The sequence below is a fragment of the Gouania willdenowi genome, chromosome 22, assembly GCF_900634775.1.
Source record: "Gouania willdenowi chromosome 22, fGouWil2.1, whole genome shotgun sequence".
Classification (NCBI taxonomy): Eukaryota; Metazoa; Chordata; class Actinopteri; order Blenniiformes; family Gobiesocidae; genus Gouania; species Gouania willdenowi.
In genome coordinates, this window is record NC_041065.1 from 25,999,463 (window position 1) to 26,022,969 (window position 23,507).

At 40.1% G+C, this 23,507-nt stretch overlaps 1 protein-coding gene across 7 annotated transcripts; it reads right to left on the reverse strand.

Annotated features, from left to right (window-relative positions):
- Positions 1-757: 757 nt before the first annotated feature.
- Positions 758-22,849, reverse strand: ktn1 (kinectin 1). 7 transcript variants are annotated; one of them, XM_028437552.1, is made up of 36 exons: positions 22,626-22,849; positions 15,325-15,998; positions 14,416-14,568; positions 14,209-14,325; positions 13,983-14,113; positions 13,780-13,884; positions 13,543-13,683; positions 13,200-13,306; positions 12,883-13,027; positions 12,297-12,393; positions 12,027-12,199; positions 11,501-11,590; positions 11,361-11,398; positions 11,187-11,277; positions 11,001-11,069; positions 10,874-10,911; positions 10,701-10,791; positions 10,522-10,590; positions 10,395-10,432; positions 9,885-9,975; positions 9,681-9,793; positions 9,508-9,592; positions 9,088-9,128; positions 8,889-8,979; positions 7,589-7,675; positions 5,868-5,960; positions 5,698-5,784; positions 5,061-5,150; positions 4,893-4,985; positions 4,729-4,797; positions 4,086-4,169; positions 3,755-3,838; positions 2,277-2,360; positions 2,101-2,196; positions 1,910-2,020; positions 758-1,183 (listed from the first exon to the last, which is right to left on the reverse strand). In XM_028437552.1, the coding sequence occupies exons 2-36, from the start codon at positions 15,995-15,997 to the stop codon at positions 1,154-1,156; spliced, it is 3,795 nt and encodes a 1,264-aa protein (XP_028293353.1). In that variant the 5' UTR covers position 15,998; positions 22,626-22,849; the 3' UTR covers positions 758-1,153. The 7 variants fall into 7 exon arrangements, with proteins under 7 accessions (XP_028293353.1, XP_028293352.1, XP_028293351.1 ...); XM_028437551.1 differs by having other exon boundaries at positions 5,868-5,957; positions 12,015-12,199; XM_028437550.1 differs by having other exon boundaries at positions 12,015-12,199.
- Positions 22,850-23,507: the final 658 nt, after the last annotated feature.

Consider the following 23,507-nt stretch of genomic DNA (forward strand, 5'->3'; position numbering starts at 1 on the left):
CAGAATTGACCCCACCTCATAAAGACAATATTACCTGCAGCACTTGTATCTATTTATTATTATTTCTGATTTGTTTTTTGGTCTTTGCACCAACCACCAAGATAAATGCTTTGTACCGTTTTAAAAGTTTGCGAATAAAACTTTTCTGATCCTGAACTATTAGCTCTTGTGAGTCCCACTGTGTGCTGCCCCACTGTGGCAAGATGAAAGAAGTGCAGTGAATAAAAACAATGCTTAAAACAGTTTTTTTTTTTAATCAAGCGTCCCTTTTTATTAACACCACCCTTTACAAAAAGAACACAATCTTCAGTGTTAACAAACTGAGCAACCTAACATCGAGTGCTGATTACCAAGGATGTGGGATGCTTTGATCTAGAGTTTTTGCTGTAGGATTAAACATCTCTACACTGCTCTGTTGCCCCTGGTCTCGGTTCACAGGCTCCTATTAGCTTTGGAGCTGCATTACTGACCGCATATCTCCATCGTTACAGTCACATCGATTCCTTTTAGGACACGCAGAGACCTCGTCTGATCGTCTTTCTCCAACCCAAAACTGAGCGTGGATCTGTGTATGCATAGCCTGTGATAGTTTTTGGTCAGGACGCAAACAGAAAATGGCAGTAGGCGTAACTGGGGTTGATTTGAAATAAAAAAACATTTCCTATAGTCAGGAAAGGAACAGAAAAATTTAACGTTTGATTAGCTAGCTTCACCACTTGTATCACTGTCCTCTTGAGTCAAATAAAATCTACAGCAGTATTCAAAAGGATTTCATTGAAAAAATACAGTTCTAAACAGAGGAATAGTGACCACAGAACAATAGTTGATGCATGTTAAAATATTAAGAATAAAATCTCACTGTCGATGTTCCTAAAGAAAAGGAATGTGGAGGGAGTGGAGTAGTGTGTGTGTGTGTGTGTGTGTGTGTTCTGGTACAGTGTCTGTAGATTTAGGAATAAACAGCAACATCTATCGGTGTCTGCTTGTCCGACAGAAAGTCTGTGTGTGGTTAACAAGTGCCTCAGCCTGAAGCCTCCATCAGTACAGGTGCAGCAATGAGAGTAAAAAGGTTAGAGGTGCAGAGTGTGACAACATGGTGTAAAGATGTAGCGTGGGACCAAAGGATGGCTGCATGACGACTTGTTCCTCCTCTCTATACTTTGGGCAAATCTTTCTCAGCTTCCTGTGGAAATATAAAAAATGACAGGACTGAAAAAATACTGTTGCCTTCATGGAAACAACATTAACCCCCAATTTCCACAGCATCTGAATCTGCTCCCGCACAGTGCAAGTGCTGCATCATGCCGGGGCCCTCAAAAAATAAGCTCTTATGGGACAGGAAGTAGTGCAAAGACACAAAATAAAATATTCAAATAATTTTCAAAATAAAACGCTCCATGTTCAAGGTGGATCATATTTCCATCCATTGACCGAGATTACCGCTGGCAGAGGAAAACAATAACCTTCCGGGGCCTCCAGCGGACCATTTCGAACTCGGGAGAATAAAACCTGTCCCCTGATACCACATTTCACACAAAATTAGCATTTTTCTCCCAAATTGTGCCCGCGAGAGCAGAAACGCATAATTGTGGGCACAATGCGGTCTCTATCCAAAAACTAAATACATATTCGGACTTGGGGGGGAACAGACCTTTCTGCTGATACTACGTTTGACGTGATCCGAGCACTTTTAAAATCGTATTTCACACATAAATATTGCACTTATTCATGACTGAATTGAATCACATATGTATATATTGCGCGATTACATGTGAATCTTCTGAGTCTTTGCTCCAACCAAGCAAAACCAGAGGCGGTGGGGATTGATGGACAGCAGATTGCGCTGCAGTTACGCAGCAGAGCAGTTTCTGATCCAGTGGAAATCTGGGGTTACAGCTACAGTCCTTACCCCATCCTGTCCCTTGGAGAGTTGCCGGCTGACCCCTCGTAGCAGCTGCTGCAGCTCTGTGACCGTTTCATTCAGTCCTGCAGTCATTTTCTCCTTTCTGTCCATTTCCTCCTGCCACGAGCGCAAAGACTGGTTAGACCCCAACGTTAAAACACGGTATTACAATCCCTTCTTAAACTACAAACTCTCACCCTCTGAGATGACAGAGTGCTATTTTCTATCAGATCATCAGCGCCGTCCGTCGCTTTTGACAGCTCTCCCTGAATCAGATCTAGAGACTGCTGCGCCTGTGTAAAAAGGAACAAAATTTTTCATGTGAACTCTATATATCAGTAGCAGTGCATCATATGGAAAGGATTGCTCTAACCTTGTACAGGTCTCCAGCAACCGTTTGCCTCTCGTTTTCTTCCGTTTCCAGCTTGGACAGCGTCTGGGTGAGCTGAGACTTCAACTGGAGCCAAAAACACAGCAGTATGTTGAAATGACCGTCCCTGGTACTATGCACATTTCCACTTTCCTGTGTTTACATCTGTGTGTGTGTGTGTACAATGTAAGCAATAAACATTGATAGAAATGTAACTTATTATTTTTCCATCAATAACAGTTATGGCACCGTTTCACAACGTGCTGTACAAGTAAAACACATCGTGCTTAGGGACCGGAATACTGTCACTACCTTCAGACCACTGAACTGGCCTGCTGGTCTTTAAAACAAGGCTTTACCAGTGTGACGTTCACACTTCTTCCTCTGTTGTCACCAGTTACTACTTGAGATTCTCTAAGTGCCTTTACATCAGTCATGCTAAAGCAGTGCTTCTTAATCATTTTTGTTTAAGACTGAATTAGCTTCGATCAGTGACAGGTTCACACTAGAGCTGAAGATCTTTGCCCAAAGGGATCCGACAGGCCCGGTTTGGTTTTCATGCCTATTATTTTACTCGGGCGCCGTGTGGTAAATCACTGTTAAGGGGATTCATTTCAAGTGTTTAAAAAAAAAAAAAAAACGTATACAAGACTGATTTGAATAGGGTTAGGGTTGGGCAGTGGTGCGTCCAGGCTTACTTAAAAAATGTATTCTGCTGGGTACGGGCTGTATTCTGTTGGGCTTGGGCTGTGTCGGTTCTAACTTTTAAGGCTTGATTACAGCTCTAGGTGAGTCTAAATTTTGAATAGATTCTATTCAGTGATGCACGACATCAGCACGTTATCATTATCTGCCGATATTGGCTTTAAAATTTTGTATTGTACATCGGCCATTCCGCCAATACAATTAATCAATTAAATAACAGGAATTGCTTCCTTGATCAACCCATAGACATATACGTATGATATAGACGTCTAATCGGCCATGGAGAGGCGTGACTAAGTGCTGCCATCTGTTGTATGGGGAGCAGAATGCAGGAATGCTTGTTAACAGAGGTACGAGGCACGCAACCAATATTGTGCATCTGTAATCCTTTATGATGATCGCTAAATTATGTTCAGTGTCATCAATACAAAACAAGGACTATGAGACAAAACAAACAAGAGAAATAGAACTCTAGAAGTACGGTGTAGCTACTGGCCAAAGCAGGAAGAACAAAGCCGTAGCAGTGATGGAATAAGTGCAGCAGTAGAAAAGAGGCAGTTGTCTCATTAGTATCACTCAAAGCAAATGTGAATCATCATTCACACTGTATCAGAGTCAGAGCTATCACCCTCCCCCTCATGTGATGAATGATGAAGCACAGCTGTGAAGAAGAAATGAACCCCGAGCTGTGGTGGTCAGTGAAAAGCCGCCTCAGAAAAAAAAAGGGGGGATTGGGCTTTAAAAGCAGCTCTAGCTGAAGGATGAGCACCGCTTACCAAAGTTAGTTCTTCATTCTGTCTGATAGCCTCTGTATATGAGCCATCAAGTCTGGTCTGCAATTCAGTCAACAGATCTTTGAGCTGAAATTAAGTTTGAGAGGATGTGTTTATAGGGGATGAGTGGCACTCTGGCCTGAACAGCAACATAACATGCCAGGGATCGACAACACTGGGCCAATGTAGACCACGACAATGTCTGAACACTGGAAAACATTTCAGCCTGAAACGATACAATTCTCAAATCTTCCGCATTAAGCAGGTAACCGTTCTCAACAACGCCACCACCAACGCTGTGGAATAAGACGCGTGGGTCATACAGAGTGCTCACCTCTCTGACTTCTGTCACATATGTGGCACTCTGTTGCTCCGCCCTCTCCAACTCAGACTCCAAGTGCTGCTTTTCTCTTCTCAGCTAGAGAACACAAGTATGAAAACATGATAATAAACTTTTCTCACCAAAAAAAGCCAAACAAAACAGGATGTTATTTCGGTGTGCGTCTCCAAGAACATACTTGGATATGAAATAAAGATAACATGCTGATTTTCATCAAGATTGTCAATGCACTTTGTGTTTTAATGAGAGAACATATTTAATTTGAATCTTTCAGCAGCCCAGTCAGTTATAGGCCCATAAAATAGTATTTATAGTGTGAGTGGGGTCAAGTTAAACATTCTATTTTATACTGCGCATTGTTGGAATGATAGTGCTAAATATATGTTCATATTTTTAATTGACTTATTCTTTGAAGCATTAATATTAATGTATACAATTGCAATGTTTTAATTTTAGTGAGGTTAGAACACATTCAGAGCAATAAATGCAATAGGACTTATCATTTGCATCACAATTTCTTCCGGTGTTTCTGTATTTGTTTTTGTCATTTTCGGTTTTGGTAAAGAATTTTAATTTTGGTGCATCCCTAAATGCAGGTATGTAATCATTTAATATGAGTTGGTAGAAGTGGACTGACATTTTCCAATTCTGCTCCATCAGTTAGTCTCTCAATTTCTTGCTCCAGGGTTGTGACCTTCTGGCTCGTCTGCATATATATATATAAAAAAAAAAACAATGAAAGCGACACATTATAATGTTCTGGTTACAATGTGGGTTCTCTCACTGAACCTCAACACCAACCTCTCTCAGCTCTCCCTGAGACAACTCGAGCTTCACTTTCCAGCGAGACTCTTCCTGCTCCACGCTGCTCTGGAGGCGCTGCAGGATGCCCTCCTTTAAAATAACGACACTCGTTAGAAAGAACAAACCTAATCCTGGATGATTGAATATTTAAAATCATTGATTTACCGTCTCTGCCAAAACCTTCTTGTATGTTTCACAATCTTTCTGTAAAATCTTTTGTGCTTCCTCTGCTTCTTTCAATTTCTCTGCCAATCCCTGGACAGACAACAATAATTAGCACATTCATTCTAGAATAAATTGGTTTCATTCCTTTTCAATTGCAAGATGTAGCAATAACATCCGTAGGACAAAAACAGTAGCTTTTTAACCCTCCTATTATCCATTCAATGTTTATCATTAAAAAAATAGTTCACTTTTCATATTTCATAACTTTTCCTAATTTGATGTGTACAACTGATTTATCATGAAGATATTAGACAAACTGGTGGTGACCTTACATCCCCATTGACCTGATGGTGGCGCTGCAGGAAAAAACACATCACCACCATAACTAACAAGGTTCATACTCTTGTGGTCATTAATGGTGTCAGTAAATTTGAGAAGATTTGGATGAAAACTTTTCAAGTTTTGGCAAGGGTAAAAGGTGTTCATAATATTTTATGATAATAGGAGGGTTAAAGGACAGACATGAATAGTAAAGAATGTTGACATTGTTCAAAGATAAGGTATTTTTGTCCATCCTTCAAAATGAGTAACATTAAAAACTCCATTCTTTTTGTATTCAAATGAAAACCTGCGGCACCTGCGAGTCGCTCGAAGCTGTGCTGGGTTCCACTGCTGCACTTTCAGCTGCCGTCCTTTCAAACCGTTCTAGCCACTCCTTATGATTCTGATCAACAGTCGGAGTGAAAACTATCATCAGTTATGAATCAGTTTTATTCCCAGAGGGTCAAAACTCTAGTCGACACAAACCTGTTCAGATGGCAGAGGCACATGAGGCAGGAGTCTGTGAAGGACATCTCGGCACTCGGACTGGGCGAGTTCCAGGACAGTCTGGTTCTCCTGCTGGGGGGATGGGATGGGACAAAGTATAGAAGACAAAAACAGAAGAGGACACTGAGACACTGCCTTTTTACATGGTTCTCTTTCTATGACGAGGTTTAATCATCATACAAGTAGCTACAACCTTTGCCCTATTCTTCAACCAATAGTAAACCATTCAATAACCAGGGAGTGTCTACCAAAGTTACAACAATAGCATGCTTAGATTATGATTTTGTTGGAACAGCAATGACTTTAGATTTTCTCACTTTATTTTGAAAAATAAATATTTAATCAACCTGGGTCACAAAACACATTGTGCTCGTGAAATCAAATATTTGGCAATTCTCTTTAATTGTAAAAAAAAAAATAAAATTTTAAGCAAAGACACTTCTACCGAGGACAAGGGGAAAAACTTAGCTCAGGCAATCTGGTTGGTAGCAGCACTGCTCATTACAACTCACTGCTCTGTTGTAGTTTTTAAACAAGTATCGTATAGAAAAAACACAAACCATCCATCACACACCGACAGCAGCTGCCAAGCAACTACAGGAGAGGAGCTGCTGTGCTGAGGGTTCAGCATGCAACACCTTTCCTTTTGTATTAACGACAACACAAATACACACTTCAGTGTAATATTGTAGAAGTTCCATCTGTAGACAATCGTTGTCTCCATAAAGAGTCTCGTTTACCTTAACCCTGGCCTACAAAGAAGGTCAGTCTTTATCACTTATTCAGACGATGAAAACTATAATATATCATTAAGAATAGATTTCTTTGATTAACGGTTGATGTTAAATGTATGACATTTGGGGGGGGGAAGCATGCAATGCCACATGAAAGACAAAAAGCTTGCCATGAATCTCAATCTAATTAATTTCACGCCACTGCACACTCATTTCCAGTTTTCATCTTAAATTTAGATAGACAAGATCAAAACTACGGTAATCTGGCTCAATGAGGAGCCAATTTGGAGCTTTTAAGGTAGGGTAGGCGATTTTTAAAAGCTAGCTTGATTTTGAATGTAGCCTCACCGATGGCTCCGCCGTTCACCCCCTCCCCTCTGTGCTCTGTCTCACTCGCATGCACGCGCACAGTTGCTGCTGAAGAGGACCTCAGCTCATTGCTTGTATTGTGTAGAAACTCTGTTGTCTCATTCAGCAGTGAGTAAATAATAAACTTTACCATTATATATGTTAAAAAATGTGACCAAAAACTCTGTTTTAACTTTGTCAGCTGTGACCCACTTTCATTGTGAGCTCGTGCATGCGAGGGATTGAGAACGAGCAGGGAGACGTGATTGATTAAAAAAAGTTTTTTTTTTTTTTTTTTTTTACATTGGACGAAGTTATTACAGGTTTACAGCTGCTGTAGATAATAGATTTTCTTCGTTCCTTTTTCAGAGCACATAAGATCTTAATTTATATCAGGACAGACAATTTTAACCAAAAACTTAAAAAGTGTATCTGGATAAAATCGCCTACCCTAGCTTTAAGAGAGGGGAAGATAAGGTAAATGAGTAGGCAGTGTTGGTATGAATAATGGCAGAAAAGCGAATTGCACTGGGAAGATTATGGCAAAACAGCATTTTGGGAAGGGGGCGGATGCATCAGATTGGAACTAGAGTGGAGTAGACTGGCGAGGGGTCGAACCTTGACAGTTTTGCTGAGTTTCCCTTGAAGCATGGACTCGGTGATGGACAGAGCTTCCATTGCACTCCAGTTTTTCTCCCGAAGCTCCTGTTTTGGTCAGTTCCAAAGAGATGCTACTTTCAGTTCAGCCTCTGGGACATTACATTTAGTGGCCCTCAGATACAGAATCGTAGATCATTTCTCCAATCGGACACTACACGCTGCTCTCCACCCAGGCTCCAACCACTAAAAACATGCATGAGGCTACTCACAAGATCCAAGTCTCAGAGGATGTTTGTGTACTGCAACATGCATAGGATAAATATAACCAACAGCCATTACATCAGGGCCTTGTTTATACCATTTATTATATCCCAGCTTATGCAGTTCATTAAGCGATAAACCCTGGAAGAATATGCCAACTCATTTCACTCCTTGGGAGTGTCATTAAGTCTTGGTTACCTGTGATCTATAACCTAGTTTATTTAGACAAACACTGAACCCTTCTGATTACAGGTGCCAAAATAAGACATCAGCATTATTCAATTCCTGTTTCTTCCCATTAATCCTAATATAATGTCCCAATCCGAAATCAGCAACAACAAAAAAAAAAATGCATTTAAAAGCTTAGATTGTTTATATTGTAATTATTACAGATATTTTTATATTTATTCTTTTTACTTTAGTTTAGAATATTTTTTTAAGGTAAAAATGTACGCAACTCATTGGTTAATAATGAATCAGTCAGTTTTTGTTGCAGACTATTGTTCTCTGAGTAACATCACTTGATCAAGCCTTTTTTTGTTAACAGTCCAACTACAAAGGTAATAAAAATAGGTATGATTCCTGCTTATATCATATTGATATCAGCCAATATGTAAGACAGCAATATGAAAAGGTTGTATCGTGACACCCCTAATAGACCTTTTGATTTACTTTCAACTGAAAGTACCCATTTTCTCTGCTAAGTAACAACGTGGTCTGAATTGCAGAAACAAGCTTGATGGAACAGTCACAGCTAACAGGGACCAACAACAAGAACAGGCTGTGAGGCGTCTTTGGCAACACTCTACCTGACAAATCCATGTCAAATGTACATAGTAACACGTCTATAAACAGGTCGCTTACTCAGTCTAGAACACCATAGTGTAAAAACAAGTAAGTGTGATAAAGTCAAGGTGAACATTGAGCATGGAAAAATGCAGGTGCAAAGAAGGTGGGTGTTTTGCCTCAACACACAAGGGACAGGGGATGGTTGTAGCAGGGCTAGACTGGGACTGTTGTTACAGTGATTTACAGGTGATCACTGTTTGAAACCTACATTGTTCTTCTTTCTGTGAAGCTCCAGGGAATCCCTCAGCTCAGCCAGCTCATCCTGCAGACTGCAGACTTGGCTCTCCTTTTCCGATAGCCTGCTCGATACACACAGAAATAACCAGTTAGAAATACATTTGACAGAAAACACGACAATAAATTAAACTTTGACATGTGTTACAATGAGGGAAAAAGACAATACTAACGCTGTGAGAAGCTCTGGGCTTGGCACTCCTGTTTGGGACTGCTGCATGTCAAAATGAAAGAGGAGAGATTAATAACAGTCCTAAAATGTAAATATCTTTCAAAAACAATGGCCTAAAAACTACACCTGAGACACAGAATGGGCTAATCCTATCCTCAAAGGCTGAAATCCTGCATGCTTTTTACTGTCTCCTTGTTTGAACACGTCGTATTGGAATGAGTAGCTCCTTATCAGATGTTCAGCCACGCTAAATGGTAATACCTAAGTTTGGAAATAAGGTGACGCCCAAAACCTACAGGACTACAGACTTTAAGAATCGACTAAATACCCTTGCACTAAACACATAATCCTAAGATCTGGCATTCAACAAATATTTATCTCAACAATGATCATTCTTTCTAAATTTCTACCACTTCCTCACCTGCACCATAGTCTCACTTTGCTCCTTTATTCTTGCTTCCAGCTCAGCCTGTATCTTTTGGATTTCTTGGTCCTTTGCTGCCAGTCTGAGGGTTATATGTATATTTTAAGATGGATTTAAAAGTAGTGGGGGGGGAGGAAAGACATAACGGCAGCATGTAGGGCTTAACCTACTGAGCCTGAAGCTCTTGGAGCTGAGTATCTGATTTAGCTGGCTCTTCGCTTGTCTCCTTCTGTCTTAGTTGGTCCAATTCTGTCTTCAGGGCAGCCAACTGCTGCTCTAAAAGCTAGGAGGAGAAAAAAAAAGACAACAGGAAGTAAGAATGACAGAATCCCTGTTTTTATTCAAGACATCATTGACAAACTTTCTGATAATACCTCTGCCGTCTTTTCTCTGGCTGAGTTGCCATCATGAGCTGCTTGTAAACTCTCTTCCATTGATTTTAACTTAACATCTTTCTCTTGGATCCTTTAAAGTAGAGTAAAATTAGTATTAATACAACAATATATGACGAGAAATCTTAAAACATAAACAAACCAACCCCAAATCATTTATATTTAGCAAACACATTCCTGTTAAATAATAATTATATCCAAAATGCATCAGTATTCCAGACAGATGAACAAATCAGCATGAAAATAATAATAAAATGAAACCAATAAAGGGAGTGTCCTGGAGTGCAGGAGTATATTGCTTTGCTGTGAGCAGAGCTGAGACAGTCGTAGCCATTTGCTGGTTTCACAACATATAATTACGTCAACACCTGCGTTGATTTACAAACCCTGTGCTAGACTGATGTAAGTCTTAATGAGTTCTTTGGGTGTGGAAAAAAATCCGGCGAAGGTTTTGCACTACAATCCACTTAAGGGAAATGTGAAAGGCCTTACTTGTTCTGAAGCTCTTCCACAGCGGACTTTGTTGAGGCCTTAACGGAAAAAGGAGGAAAAAAAAGCTGATTTGTTGTCATGTATAAAAGTATCCAAAAACCTTCATAGTAGTAGGAGAATATCTCACTTGTTCCGTCATGTTGCACTTAAAATCATCAATTTCCCGTTTCAGTGAATCATTCTCTTCCCTTAGAGTCTACAACAAAAACAAAAACAAACTTTATGACCCACATTACAAATGAAGATGGTGATTTCAACATGTTTTAGCTCAGTCTAAGTTTTGAAGATCATTTTGTTTACAAGAACCTTGAGCTCTTCTTCTTTATTGGCCACTTCTATCAAGCCCTTCTCCAGCAAGCCCTCGACAGTTTTCATGTTCTCTTCTTTCTCCAGGACACTGGACATACATTAACATTCAACAGTACAATCGATTTACTGTGCATCTGTTAAAATTGTGCATTACATTTTCTTTTACTTACCTCTTCTGGAAATTCTCCAAAGCCACCTGAGATGCAGCCTTTCAATTAAAGAATAAAAGAAGAAATGTTAAAATACAACTACAGTCCATGTTTTGGTATGAAAACAGTGTCAAAGAACATAGCTAACCTGATCAGATATCTGTGCCTGCAGATTCTGAATCTCAGCCTTTAGTGACATTTTGTCATTGTGCAAGGCCTGCAGATGAAGCAAAGCGAGGGTTTACTTTTTGTTTTCCTTCAAACACCGGCAAATTCCAGGTGCCTAATGGGCCTGTGCCGTGTTAGCTTAAAAAGGCGGTCTACGGACAAATACCTGCATGTCAGTTTCTCTATTAGCACCGCTGCTCCTCTCAGCATTCAGAGAATCCTCCAGACTCTTCCGCTGAAACTCCTTATCAGCCAGTCTGGTAAGAATAAGGAGGAATAAAAAAAAAAAAAAGTAATTGCAGCTCTCCGGATTTAAAAGAAATGTTCAAGAATTCCTTACAGCTTTTGTAGCTCCTCAATGTGGGAGACATGAGTGGCCTGAGAGTAGAAAGAGAAATTAAATTAGCCTACATCACAACTATGTTGACAAACATCATCATGCATTGATCTTTGATGAGGAAAGTAAAGCAGGCCCGTTACCTGGGAGGAGATCTGGTTCTGCAAGCTCTCGTTCTGGATTTGTAATCCTTCGTTCTGAACCTGTAGACTTTTGTTTTCATTTACAAGTTCCTGCAATTACAAATAAAATAAAAGAAATGATTTCATTAGCAGAAACAATAGACTGCACCAGAGGATCCCAGCCTTTTTCAAATGGCGACCCCATTTTGATATCACAAATGTCTAGCGACCCGAGAGGCATTTTTTTTTTTTTTTTTTAAATCACGTTTATTATACTCAATTTTATTTGAGAAAGTTTAAGTACAGGATATAGTTATTTATCGTGTGTGATGTGTATTTGAAAAAAATTATAATAAAAAAGTACACAGACATTTACTAGACATTTAAGGAGACCCCATTTCAATTCTAGGCGATCCAACAAGGTGTCCCAGCCCAAAGGTTGAAAAATACTGCAATACACCATTATACAACCCAACAAGAGCCAGAATTAAAAAATGTGATGTAATTTGTGCACAGGAGGAAGTGTTGTGATCACCTGAACACAGACCTGCATCGAGTCGTCTGGAATACTGCGCTTGGACATCTCCATCAGTTCCATCATGCTCTGTTCTACGCGTTCTTTAGATAATATGGCGTCAGTCAGGCTGCTGTGCAAAGTCTGGAGTTCCTTCTTCTTGTTATTCATCTCTGTTTCGGCTGCCATTAGCTGGCTGTGGAGCTCTGCAAAAAGATATTTATTAAGAAACAAATATCATACTCAGATGAATGAAACTGAGGGAAATTAGGCATTTTATTTATCAAACCACTGTTTGATCACCTTGCTTTGAGGCCTGAAGATTCTCCATCTCAGCATTGACATTGTGGAGGAAGTTCTGTAGCTCCTCCCAGCGCCGCTTAGCATCCTGGAGCTGGGCCTGCAAGCACATGCAATGTGCATTTCTGAGACCATCTTCCACTTACAACAACCTACATCATATATGTCAAACTCAAATGGTGTAAATTATGTTTTTTGTTACATCATCATATGAACCATTATCTTGAGTTTTCTAGTACCAGATTTTATCATTACAGGAATTTGCCAGGACTTGTGGGTGTTACACAATCCAAATCTATTGTGTAAGAACAGCCCACAGAAATACAGGAAAGTCAGATCCGAGTGTGCAACAGATGTTTTTAGACAGCATAAGCGTTCAAACAATTTCATTTACCGAGCCAACACCCTCGGCTCAGGCTGTCTTTCCCACAGCCCTCTTAACACAAGCTACTCCAACTTCCCCAGTAATGCAGCCACACCCGTGAAGTTGACCTCAAACTGTGCAGCACGGATAGATTTTACACAACGGAGTTCATTTTCTACTTGTTGGGAAGACACTGTTAAACACACTGCATCTGGATTAGCGTACCTCCAACTGGGATACATTCTGCTTGTAGCTGACCTCCAGGGACTTCCTCTGGTGCTCCTCCTGCTGCAGCTTGTTGTTAGTGTCTGCCAGCTCTTTCATCAGGCCACCATACTCGGAGCGAAGCTTGTTCAGCTCAGCCGAATTCCTATAAAGCATCCATATATGCTTTAGAAATTGTAAACAGAGGCTGACTGAGGGATACAGTTACAATTGTACATTGTAAATTGGAGAGGAATGTGTGCTTCTAACAGGATCACATGGAATTGTTTCACTGAGCCAAGTGTGAGACTTGATTTGAGCAGCAGTGTCATACTAACTTGCTTTCCATCTGGTTTGTGGCAGAGCTGACTGCATCCCTCAGGATGCCATTCTCCTGCTGCAGACGAGTAATCTGGCTTTCCAGCTGCTCTCTCACCTGTTGAAACTGCACAAACAATCCAGTTAAGCTTTACTATTATTTCAGGGAACTCAGCAAAATTTTAACCTTTTTTTTCCCCTTTACTTAAACTAAATATCAACTTTGAATGCACAATCCAACTGTGTTATTTGATTATATATATATATATATATATATATATATATATATATATATATATATATATATATAGAGTGCAGTATGAGTAATAACTGTATTCAAGTGAAATAGATCCGAGCATTTACCTTAATCTGCATGGTTTGTAGCTCCTGGTAGCTCCCCTGTGCTTTGGCCTGCATGCTTCCCAGCTCCTTCTCCATGGCTGCACGCTGCTCTCTCATCATTGCCTCCACACGGCCGGTCTTTTGCTTTTCAACCTGAAGCTCCTGAAAGCACAATAGTATTGCAGAGTATAAAGCTCAGCAATGTGTTAGCAAGGTTAGCACTAAATTAACCATCAAGTAGTGCAAAAGAATTCAAACCTGACTGAGTTGTTTGACTTTCTCTTTGGCAATGGAAGCCTCCTCCTGCAGGGTTGTTAGAAGCCTTTCTCGCTCCTGGGCAGCTGGATCAGCTCTGGCTGCAGACTGGTTGTGCACGTGGAACGTTTTAGAACAGGGCTCTTTGTAAATGGTAATGATGTCTATTATTAGACAGTCTATAAAATTATTTGATACTTTCACACCTTGTGCCAGGCATCCAGGGCATTGGGATTTTTCTCTCTGAGCAGAGCAATCACAGCAGCAGCTTCTGCTTCTGACAGAGGCAGACTAGACAAACCAGACAGCAGCTCCTTCAGCTTCACCTCTGTGTTCTCTGTTACGATACACAGTGAGAATATTTATACTCATAAATACATATATATTCACAGAAACAGCTGTCATTGTAAAGCTCACTTTTAAATTTCTTACCCCTGTCAGTTTCGTTCTTTTGCTTTTTGTTCGACACTTTTGATGGTGCATCATTATGAGGAGGAGCCTGGTGGTTTGCGGACGCCGCAGCATTAGCCACAATGTTGGGTTCAGCCACTACATGTGAGGGAGGAAAACAAGTAATCAGAAATGGTGGCCTAAGGCTTTATAAAGCTGGGATATACAGGTCCATTTATCATTAATTACCAGGTTCTGTTTTCTGTTTCTTGCTCTTCTTTTTGCCACTGGAGCCACTTGGAGGGGCCCCATCTACGACTTTGGCTTCAACCACAACGGTCGCTTCTTTCTTTACTGGCACTGACACTGGCTCAACTTTAACCTCCTGCTGCTGGTCTATCACTGGGGGAAAAACCACAGAAGCCGTAAGTGTAAACATGCATAATTATCTAAGTTTTGGATGTATAAAAATTTTAACTACAAAGACTAGGGGTGTGCATTGACATAAATTTGACAATACGATTTGCATGTCATGATACGATATACTGTATCCTGATAATAAACAGTAAGATATACACTGCGATATCAATAATTATAAATGTCACCTTTACAAGTACAAAATGGTATGAAATACATTTTTTTTTTTTTTTTTTAACTTGTGAGAAGAAGTAAACGGTAACTAACTGTTATTCAAGCACCAATATTAAAAAAGTTTAACTTTTGCTTCTACAACAGATTCTGACTGTTAAGTTCTTAAATTCTTAAAAAAAAAAAAAAGTAACTACATACACAAAAGTGTCTAGTATGTTTTATGACAATAAAGTGCAATCATCTTCCAAGCTAAAATGAATTGAGGAGTCAAGTAGATTAACAAGGTTTGATGTGGTTCACTACCACCTAGTGACCGGGAGTTTATGTGCTATGCATATGTAATTAAATTGTTTTATCATTTAAAAACATGATCAAAAAAATCGATTTGGACATTTTTTGGATCAATACGATAATCATGTGGTGAAATATCACGATACATCATCAAATCGATTTTTTTTTGTTTTGTTTTTTTAACACCCTTAGTAAAAGTTACCTTTGTAATTTGTCATATAATAAAACTGTCCTTAACTACACTGTATTCTACTGCAAACTAACTGTGTTACTGACCAGGCTCCACTTTCTGTTTCTTCTTATCCTTCTTCTTTCCAGAGACTGGGGGTGATGTCTGAGCAGGAGCCTGGACGGCCTGAACCTCTTCTTGCAGAGTCAGTGGGCTGGACCGTTTGTTAGCTGCCAGGGGTGGCTCTGCCTTAGAGCTGATGAGCTTAGAGCCATTCACTTGTGGCTCCACGGGAAGGGAGGAAGTAGCAGGAGGAGGAGATAAGGGAGGTGCAGCAGCAGCGGCGGCGGCTGCAGCAGCCTTGGCGGCCTTTTTCTCCTTCTTCTTACGCTCCCTCAAACCAGCTGGAGGCTCTGGTGACACCAACACAGGCACAGCAGCAGCAGGTGGAGGGACAGGGTCAGGAGATGCCACCGGTTCGGGTTCCTCCTCTACCTCTAGAGTAGAACTGTTGGCAACATCTGCCAGATCAAAATCATGCAGCTCCTCTTCCGACTGTCCTCCACCTCCACTCTCCTTCTTTTTGCTCTTCTTCTTTTCGCCTTTCTTACGGGGGTCCGGCTTAATCTGTGGCATCTTGAGGTCTCGTTTCTGCTTAGCGAGGACCTCATCGTAGGATGTTTCTTTCATGAAGAGCCAGAAGAAGAGGAACATGAGGGCAATGACTAGGGAGGGGGCCAGGATGAGCAGGTACTGAGAGTCATAGATATCCACCGCCATTCTGAGGAAAAGCAGAAAATAAGGATTGGCCGAATTATTAATCGATTAAATTATTGTTAGAGAACTTCAGCAAAGACAAGATGTGGAAATGACTACAAAGTAGATGAAATTCAACATCCATATTTGTGGTGATATCCAATACAACCTCACCCCCACAGTTTACGTAAATTCCACCAAACAGTAGCTGCATTTCCTTTACCCTTGGAAATGCGCAAAAACTAAATAGCACAATAAAAACTGGTAATAGAAACATCTGAAGTAACGAAAACAAAAAAAAAATTAAATATTGTTAAAAACGTTTACGCTTTCACGAGGAGGTATTTCAATCATTTCGATATTGAAATGCATCACAAAAGGACTATTGGAAACATTTTTTTCGCAATTACGCGTCACAAAATTTGACGTGCCTGGTCACATGACTACTTCTCTCGTGTAAACATAAGAGACCTTTCCACCGAGACATTTCTCAGCATTATACTATGAAATTATTGCTGCCACATTAGCAAACAAGGGAATGCAGGGTGTTTTATTTCAGAATATTTTGTGAGATGTCTCATTATGGGATACACTGCCATCTGCAGACCTCAGAAGATCCTGATTGGCTGGTGAAAAGTGTCGGACGGGCACACCTCTTCTCATTCTCAAGCATATCTCGCGTCATCTACCAGCTTTACTGTCCCGGCTCAACCTGGCTGATATCTCCCCTGACCTCTTCGTGTCAGGAGAAGATGAAGATGACACGTTCATCACTCCGGGTCGGGCTGCGCAGACTGTGGCCTCCGTTGCCTGCTAGACTCGCCGTCTCAATGCAGTTTGTCCGGTGGGCCAGGAAAACCTTTGGCCTTAGCTGCAGCTTTGCTGGCGCAGCCTGCTTAAGCGCACCCAGGCTTAAAGAGACGAAGGGAATGGCCTGACTGCTCTCCTACCCTCCGGTGAAGCAGCTGGATGTTCCCCATCCCCCAGCTACACCTGTTCAGCTTTCATACTTGTGCTCGGGGGCCCTCCATGCCCCGATCTCCCTGCTCCCACGGCACGGTTCGGCGGCGGCCGGGAGAGATGGACATGTTCTACGGAGGAGATCCTCTCTCTGTTACACAGAGGAGCGGTCTCTGGGTACCTTCTCTCTACCTATTCCACTGGCATGGGTGGTTTTACTGTCCTGATGTGTACAAACTTCTGCCCTGCGGGCTGGTCTTCGCTCGATAAGCATGTCTGCAATACGGGAGCTACCACATTCCATAGTGAGACATCTCGCGTAGTATTATGAAATAGAACTTTAGGTTATTTACATAGCCCCAGTTCTATGAGTGAGATGTCTCACTCGACAACCCTTCTTGCTTGGGCGGGTGAGAAGAGGTGCTTATTTTGAATGATGTGTGCCCATCCTCCTCCTCCTCTTATAAGAGGTGGGATTGTCCCTGGCAGATGGACACGTTTCACCAGCCAATCAGGATTGGCAGACTGAGAAAAATGCTTCTGAGGGCTGCAGATGGGAGTGCATCCCATAGTGAGACATCACACTCGTATTACTCAGAACGAGGGTTTTGTAAATAACCTAGTTATAAGGAGGTTTGGAACATCCATCAACCTGCAGCAAAGTCTCACGTGATGAGATTACACAGGAGTTACGAGGCTCCTCTCCAAAAAAAACATTCAGTGGAAACGTGCAAAGCGCAATTAAACTTTGTCAAAACTTTAAAAATTTTGCAAAAAACTGTAATGGAAACAGCTAGAGATACCTCCAGTTCAAAAGTGGACAATGAGTTTCAGAAAAAGAACACGTACAATCTGCTTTGTTTTGAAGGCAGCGAAATAGATCCGATATATTAGAAAGAGGACCAGGCTAAAGAAATATGATTACCTAAGTGACATTTAGTCACCTCCTTCCTACTGCCCCTTCAAGGACAACAAGGTGCTATTCTAAACTTATATCAGGATTGCGAGTGACCAGAATACACTCCAATGTTAGGGTTGGCCCCAAGGCGCATCAGTTAAATTTTTTTTTTTTTTTTTTTTTTTTTTAAAAGGAGTGTGACATTAGTTCTAAATGTCTACAGCTCAGAATTTATTCCCAGAAATTACAGTTATTATGGTAAAAGATGTCAATTTCCGTGTCTAATAATCATAGTGTACTGTAGTGTTATTAAACCTTTACTATTACAATCTAGTGAGACAAACTCATCACAAGTCCCTAGTTCTCACAGAAATAAACAAAACAAATTGGTCAAAGTTAAGCTGTAGTTTGAGACACCAGCTTTCCGGTCCTTCAACATTTTGTAATCTATGAAAAACACTTTAAAAAAATCTGGCAGTACAACATCAAATAGTTTAGATATAATTACAGTCTTGCTGTGCCACTTTCTAACACTGAGTAGGTATGTATTGCTCTGCCCATCAGTTATTAAACTGACCACATTAAGTAGGACAGGAAGGAAGGAATTCTCGGACACTAATTATCCTAGTCCTACATGTTGATCAGGACCATCTCTGTCCTCTAATACAGGTCAGTGTGTCTTCACAAACAAAATACCAATATGTCATTTATATGACTCATATTTTCAACAGTTTGAATGTGATGCCATTAAACTGAGTCGTGCCAGAATAGCTATGTTATGCAACACTTCAGCAACATTTTTTCCCTCAGTTTTTGTTATGCAACATTTGAAAAGCTTGGACTGAAATGTGTTCATCTGGCCTTGGAAGCTGATTCAGAGTACGTATCTTTATTCAACGTATCTTTGAATTTCTTCAAGAGTTGTGACACCCTTTGTGCTAAACCACTTTCACTAAAGACGGGTGTGATTAGTAGAGAATGTGTGTGTAATTTGGAATGTGAAGTCACAAACAGGCACAAATACATCTCACCTTTAAGTTAAAAACAGGATATAAAGAATTAAAATGCTTTTGGTACATTAATAAAAAGGATCCTCAGAGCTGACAGAAAGGCCTGTTTCTGTTTAAAACTACCATGTTCAAGCCTGATTAAATCTAAATATTCCAGAAACATATATCACAGACTCCATTACACTGCTTAACACTCTGAAAGCAACATTACTCTGGCATGTCAATTATGGATGGAGTGGGTGTTGTAATGGTTTGAGAATTGCTTGCGTTCCTTTTTCAGGAAGAGGTCCCAAGTTTTCTTGTGCAGCATGAACTTCGTCCTAGCATCAAAATGAGCCTGCGGGACAAAGGCCTTTCGGGCTGTTGGCTCCCCGGAATCCACCCATTTTGCCGGCCAAGTGGCCAGGCCTCCTAATTTGCCAGACATTGATACAGACCAAGGTCATTGTGGTGATAAAGCCCCCAAAGCAACATGCGCAGTACTTACAAAATTGTTGTTTCTCTCTGAAAATGAATGCGGAGCTTAACCTAAAGAGTGTTTTAAATGTGTCTTGATGAACAAGCAGATTATCATGCTTTGGTAATTGGTACAAAGACTGGTTTCGCTGATGGTGTATCAGCTGAAGTCATTTTACCTGGTGACACGTCACAACAGAATTATCTACAATCACATGGCTGTGCGGGTTTTCGTGCAAAACTTGAAGGTGATTTGGCGGTAATAAATGGTTTCACAAATAATATTTTGAAACCATATCAAACACTTCAATGGAATTTTTACAATTAAAAAAGGCTGAGGGTCCAGTAGCGTGGGGGACATATTGTCTGAAGCAACAGTAGTTGTAACAGTAGTTGACTCTCTCAAACCTATTTAATACTAATAATAATAATAATGCATTGGATTTTATATAGCGCTTTATCATAGATACTCAAATCACTTTACAGAATTAAGGCATTATTCTTTCACTCCACACTTAGTGGTGGTAAGCTACTATTGTAGCCAAAGCTACCCTGGGTCAGACTGGCGGAAGCAAGGCTGCCATAGTGCACCATCGGTTCCTCCGACCACCACCAACACTCACTCACACACTACATTCATACGCTGCAATGTGGGTTAAGTGTCTTGCCCAAAGACACAAAGACCCCACTAAAGTGACTGCCACAGTGGGGTGGAATTCTCAGTGGACTCCCATCCACCTACTAACCAGGCCCAGACCTGCTTAGCCTCCGAGATCTAAGGAAATCGAGCAATGACTGGTATAGCCAGCCTGTCATTTAGCATGTTTGGTACGATTTCAGGGAGTTTAATAGCAACTAAACTAATCCAAAAAGAAAAAGATAGTGTAACAGTGATGCAGATGTGTCGGAAAACATGGATATACCTTGAAAAAAAATGTGGGAAATTTTGAAATGGAAAATCTTAGGTCCTAGATTTGGTACAGTCATATTTTTTCTGTTATTAGAGTTTTCACTATTTGTCTAATATAACAGTGGTTGCAAAACTTGGCTCAAGTACCCCCTTTCTCTTATTTCTGAATTCAAGTACCGCTTTGTGCGACTTCAACATTTTGCTCAGAATAGTATGAAAAAACAACTATAGAGCATAATGATGAAATGAATAAGTGATAAACATTTTAGAGAATCTAACTTCATGAATAAGTGGAATTAAACAGTATCAAGTGCCTCTGAATAGATTTATTTATTTTTTTTTTTTAATCATTTCCTGCCTGGTGTGGGACCAAGACTGACCTTTGTATTTTCAGTTCATGTTCTAATCAAGACAATTTCCAGCATCATTATTATGATTATCATTTTAACAAGAAATAAACAAGATAAACCCCATTATTTAATGTTTTCATTTGTTAAATTTCCACTTTCTCCTTCTCAAGTATCCCCTGTGGTGCCATTGCGTACCTATTTGAGAAACACTGTATTAGAATAGAGCTTTTTATTCAGTTTGTCACTTATAATTTAGTGTAATAATCATCATCAGCAATATGTAATTTGCACATTTGTTTTTATTTCTGCTGCTGCTGTTGTTTTTTTCTTATTTATTTATATCCTACATTTTGCACTACTATCCAATGTTAGTATTTATTTTTATTCTTCTTATATTGTGTTGCAAGTGAGAATTTCCCCTCTGGGGATCAATAAAGGTGTATTCTATTCTAATCTTTTTTATTGCTTTAGTTCTTTTATTTCCCATTTGTTCCACCGTCTTATAGCGCTTTAGTGAACAGTGATAAACGTGACAATAAGTTACTGATTGCAAGGGTATCTCAGGCGTACAAAAGCGAACAGCAGACAGTAGTGTATTATTAACTGGTGAAACTTACTGTAATTGGCTGGTCAACCTTTAAACCAATTTCATGATAATTATTTTGCCAACACAACATGAATAATAACACACAGGGTGAGTATGAATTATGTTTTTTTTTTTTAAAAAAAAACAATTAGCACTAAGTGCCAGAATCACGCAACATTAAGTTTGTCAAATGTAAAGTAGGAAATCTATACTGTGGTTTACAAATATATGCTTATCAACTATGGCTCAGTATTTGTAGGTACAGTTACCATGAAATGCCTTCTGAATACAAGGTAAAAGTATGGAACAACTTTAATTTCAGTCAGATCCTCATTGTCAGATTCATAATCATATGTACTCATTGCATAAAGTACACTCCCAGTGGAAATGAAATGGCAATAAAGTGATCATTTCAATTATCAGCACAATGGAAATAATGCAGTGTAGAAAAGCAGATATTATGCAAATAAGTAATGATCAACTTCGTCAGATTGTACAAAGGAAACTTGAAAAGGACAACCCTGATAATCACACCCCTGATACAGACTTATCTACTGATAATCATGCACAGAAATGAGAGTAACTGCCAACAAGACAAAAATTAATCAGGACAGATTATAGTTTGGATACTGAGGGAAAGTACGTAACAGTTGGATCAGAATCAATGAGAGTCATTGCCTCTCTGCAAATGTAATATGAGTGGACAGCACAACTGTTACAATAATCCCATATCTCAGGATATGTTCACAAGCAGCCACCTCACCGTTTGGAAGGACCAGCCCACAAACTGAGGACTAAATGTCCCAGCACGCTGGGTCATGCCTTATGAACGATACTCGGCCCAATACCCACCATAGAACCAGCAGTTACTTACCTCAAAACTGATTGTGGACACGGGATGTGATTAATTATGAAAGCAGAAGTGGTGTAGACATAATAACCAGAGAGTTAGTCAAGCTAGTAGATGAGTTTGCGCACAGTCCAAATGAGAAACGAAAGCTAAAGATAAGCACACCTGTGGACGTAATCACTTCCTTTTAAATCCCTGCGTTAAGGAGAAGATGCCATGCTGACTCGGATGTTTAATAAAGATGTTGTTTTAGCATTAAATGCCACTGCAAATATGCTCGTCAGCACACCGAGCATCACTATGAATGGACAAGCTAACATGCTAACTAGCCTCCTAATAGAGCCAGGCGATAACCGGCCAATCCAATTACCGAGTGAACTACCCGATGAACACGTTACTCTGACACACAGCCTCAGTGGAGGAGTGGACGTCTGTAATCTACGGACTTCTAGCCCAGCACCATCCTGTCTTGATATTTCTGACCCGTTCTGTGGCTCTATTAATTCGGGAGTTAAAGTCTTGAGGGCCGTTCCCAGGCCTGCGTCAGAAGCTAAGCGGTGCTAACCCCGAGACGGCTGGAAATTTCAGTCACAAAATAAAGTCGTGCCGAACAAGATTTCCATGGAGAGTACCTGTAGCTTTAATGCGCTGTCCCCTGAGCGAGCGGTGAGGTGTTGTTAGTCCACGGTGACTCCAGCAGCCTCCTGACGTCCCAGTGTAGCGTCAGCCTTGCCTGCTTTCTGCCAAGCTAACCGTCACACCGTCGGCTCGGGATGGCTGGTCCGCGGGGGCGGGTCACACTCGGCCTACAGGAGGACGCTTGTTTTAGAAGTCGTGGCACACCGAAAGAAACATGTCGTTACACGACACAGTGAGAGAGAACGCCCCGCCCGTTCGGCACACTATTGGTTCGTAAATCTATCCACATCAGCCGGACAACAAGCGTTTTACTTTCCCAGTCTACAACTTTTTTCTCAATTAAGGAAATATATGTAGAAACACCAGACACAATCAAAGGCATAATATCATTTCGAAAACAATACAATTAAATAAAAGGGAAAATTTTAATAAATAACTTACTTACATTTCATTGAATTATAACAGTAATAAACATACATAGTGGCTTAGTTATAATAGAAAAGCCTGCACACACAGCTGAATTGATTGATATGATTTGTGTGTATGTTTGCTGCAGTAATTGTAATTTCTATTATTGATAGTGCATTTTTTTATGCACAGCACCTAGTACTTTGATAAGTATGGAGGTAGATTTGTGTCTTTATTATTCAATCAAATAAAATGTTTACTTTAATCAAAAATAAATATTTTCAATAAAAAAAAAACGTTTTCAAATGTAAAAGAATATTTGAGACCCAAATAATTGCATTTCAACACTTTTTTTCGTTGATTGAAAATGATTTAAAAGTTTTTTGTTTTTTTTAATTGAATAATAAAGACACAAATCTACTTCCATATGGAAGCAAATCTGTACCATAATTTAATTTAAAAGGGAT

Coding starts and splice junctions, on each gene's coding strand:
- ktn1 (XM_028437550.1), bottom strand. CDS start 15,997: ATGGCGGTGGATATCTATGACTCTCAGTACCTGCTCATCCTGGCCCCC. Junction 3,839..4,085: donor ATGTGACAGAAGTCAGAGAG/GTGAGCACTCTG, acceptor ACTTAATTTCAG/CTCAAAGATCTGTTGACTGA. Junction 2,361..3,754: donor AGAATGAAGAACTAACTTTG/GTAAGCGGTGCT, acceptor TTTTGGCTCCAG/TTGAAGTCTCAGCTCACCCA.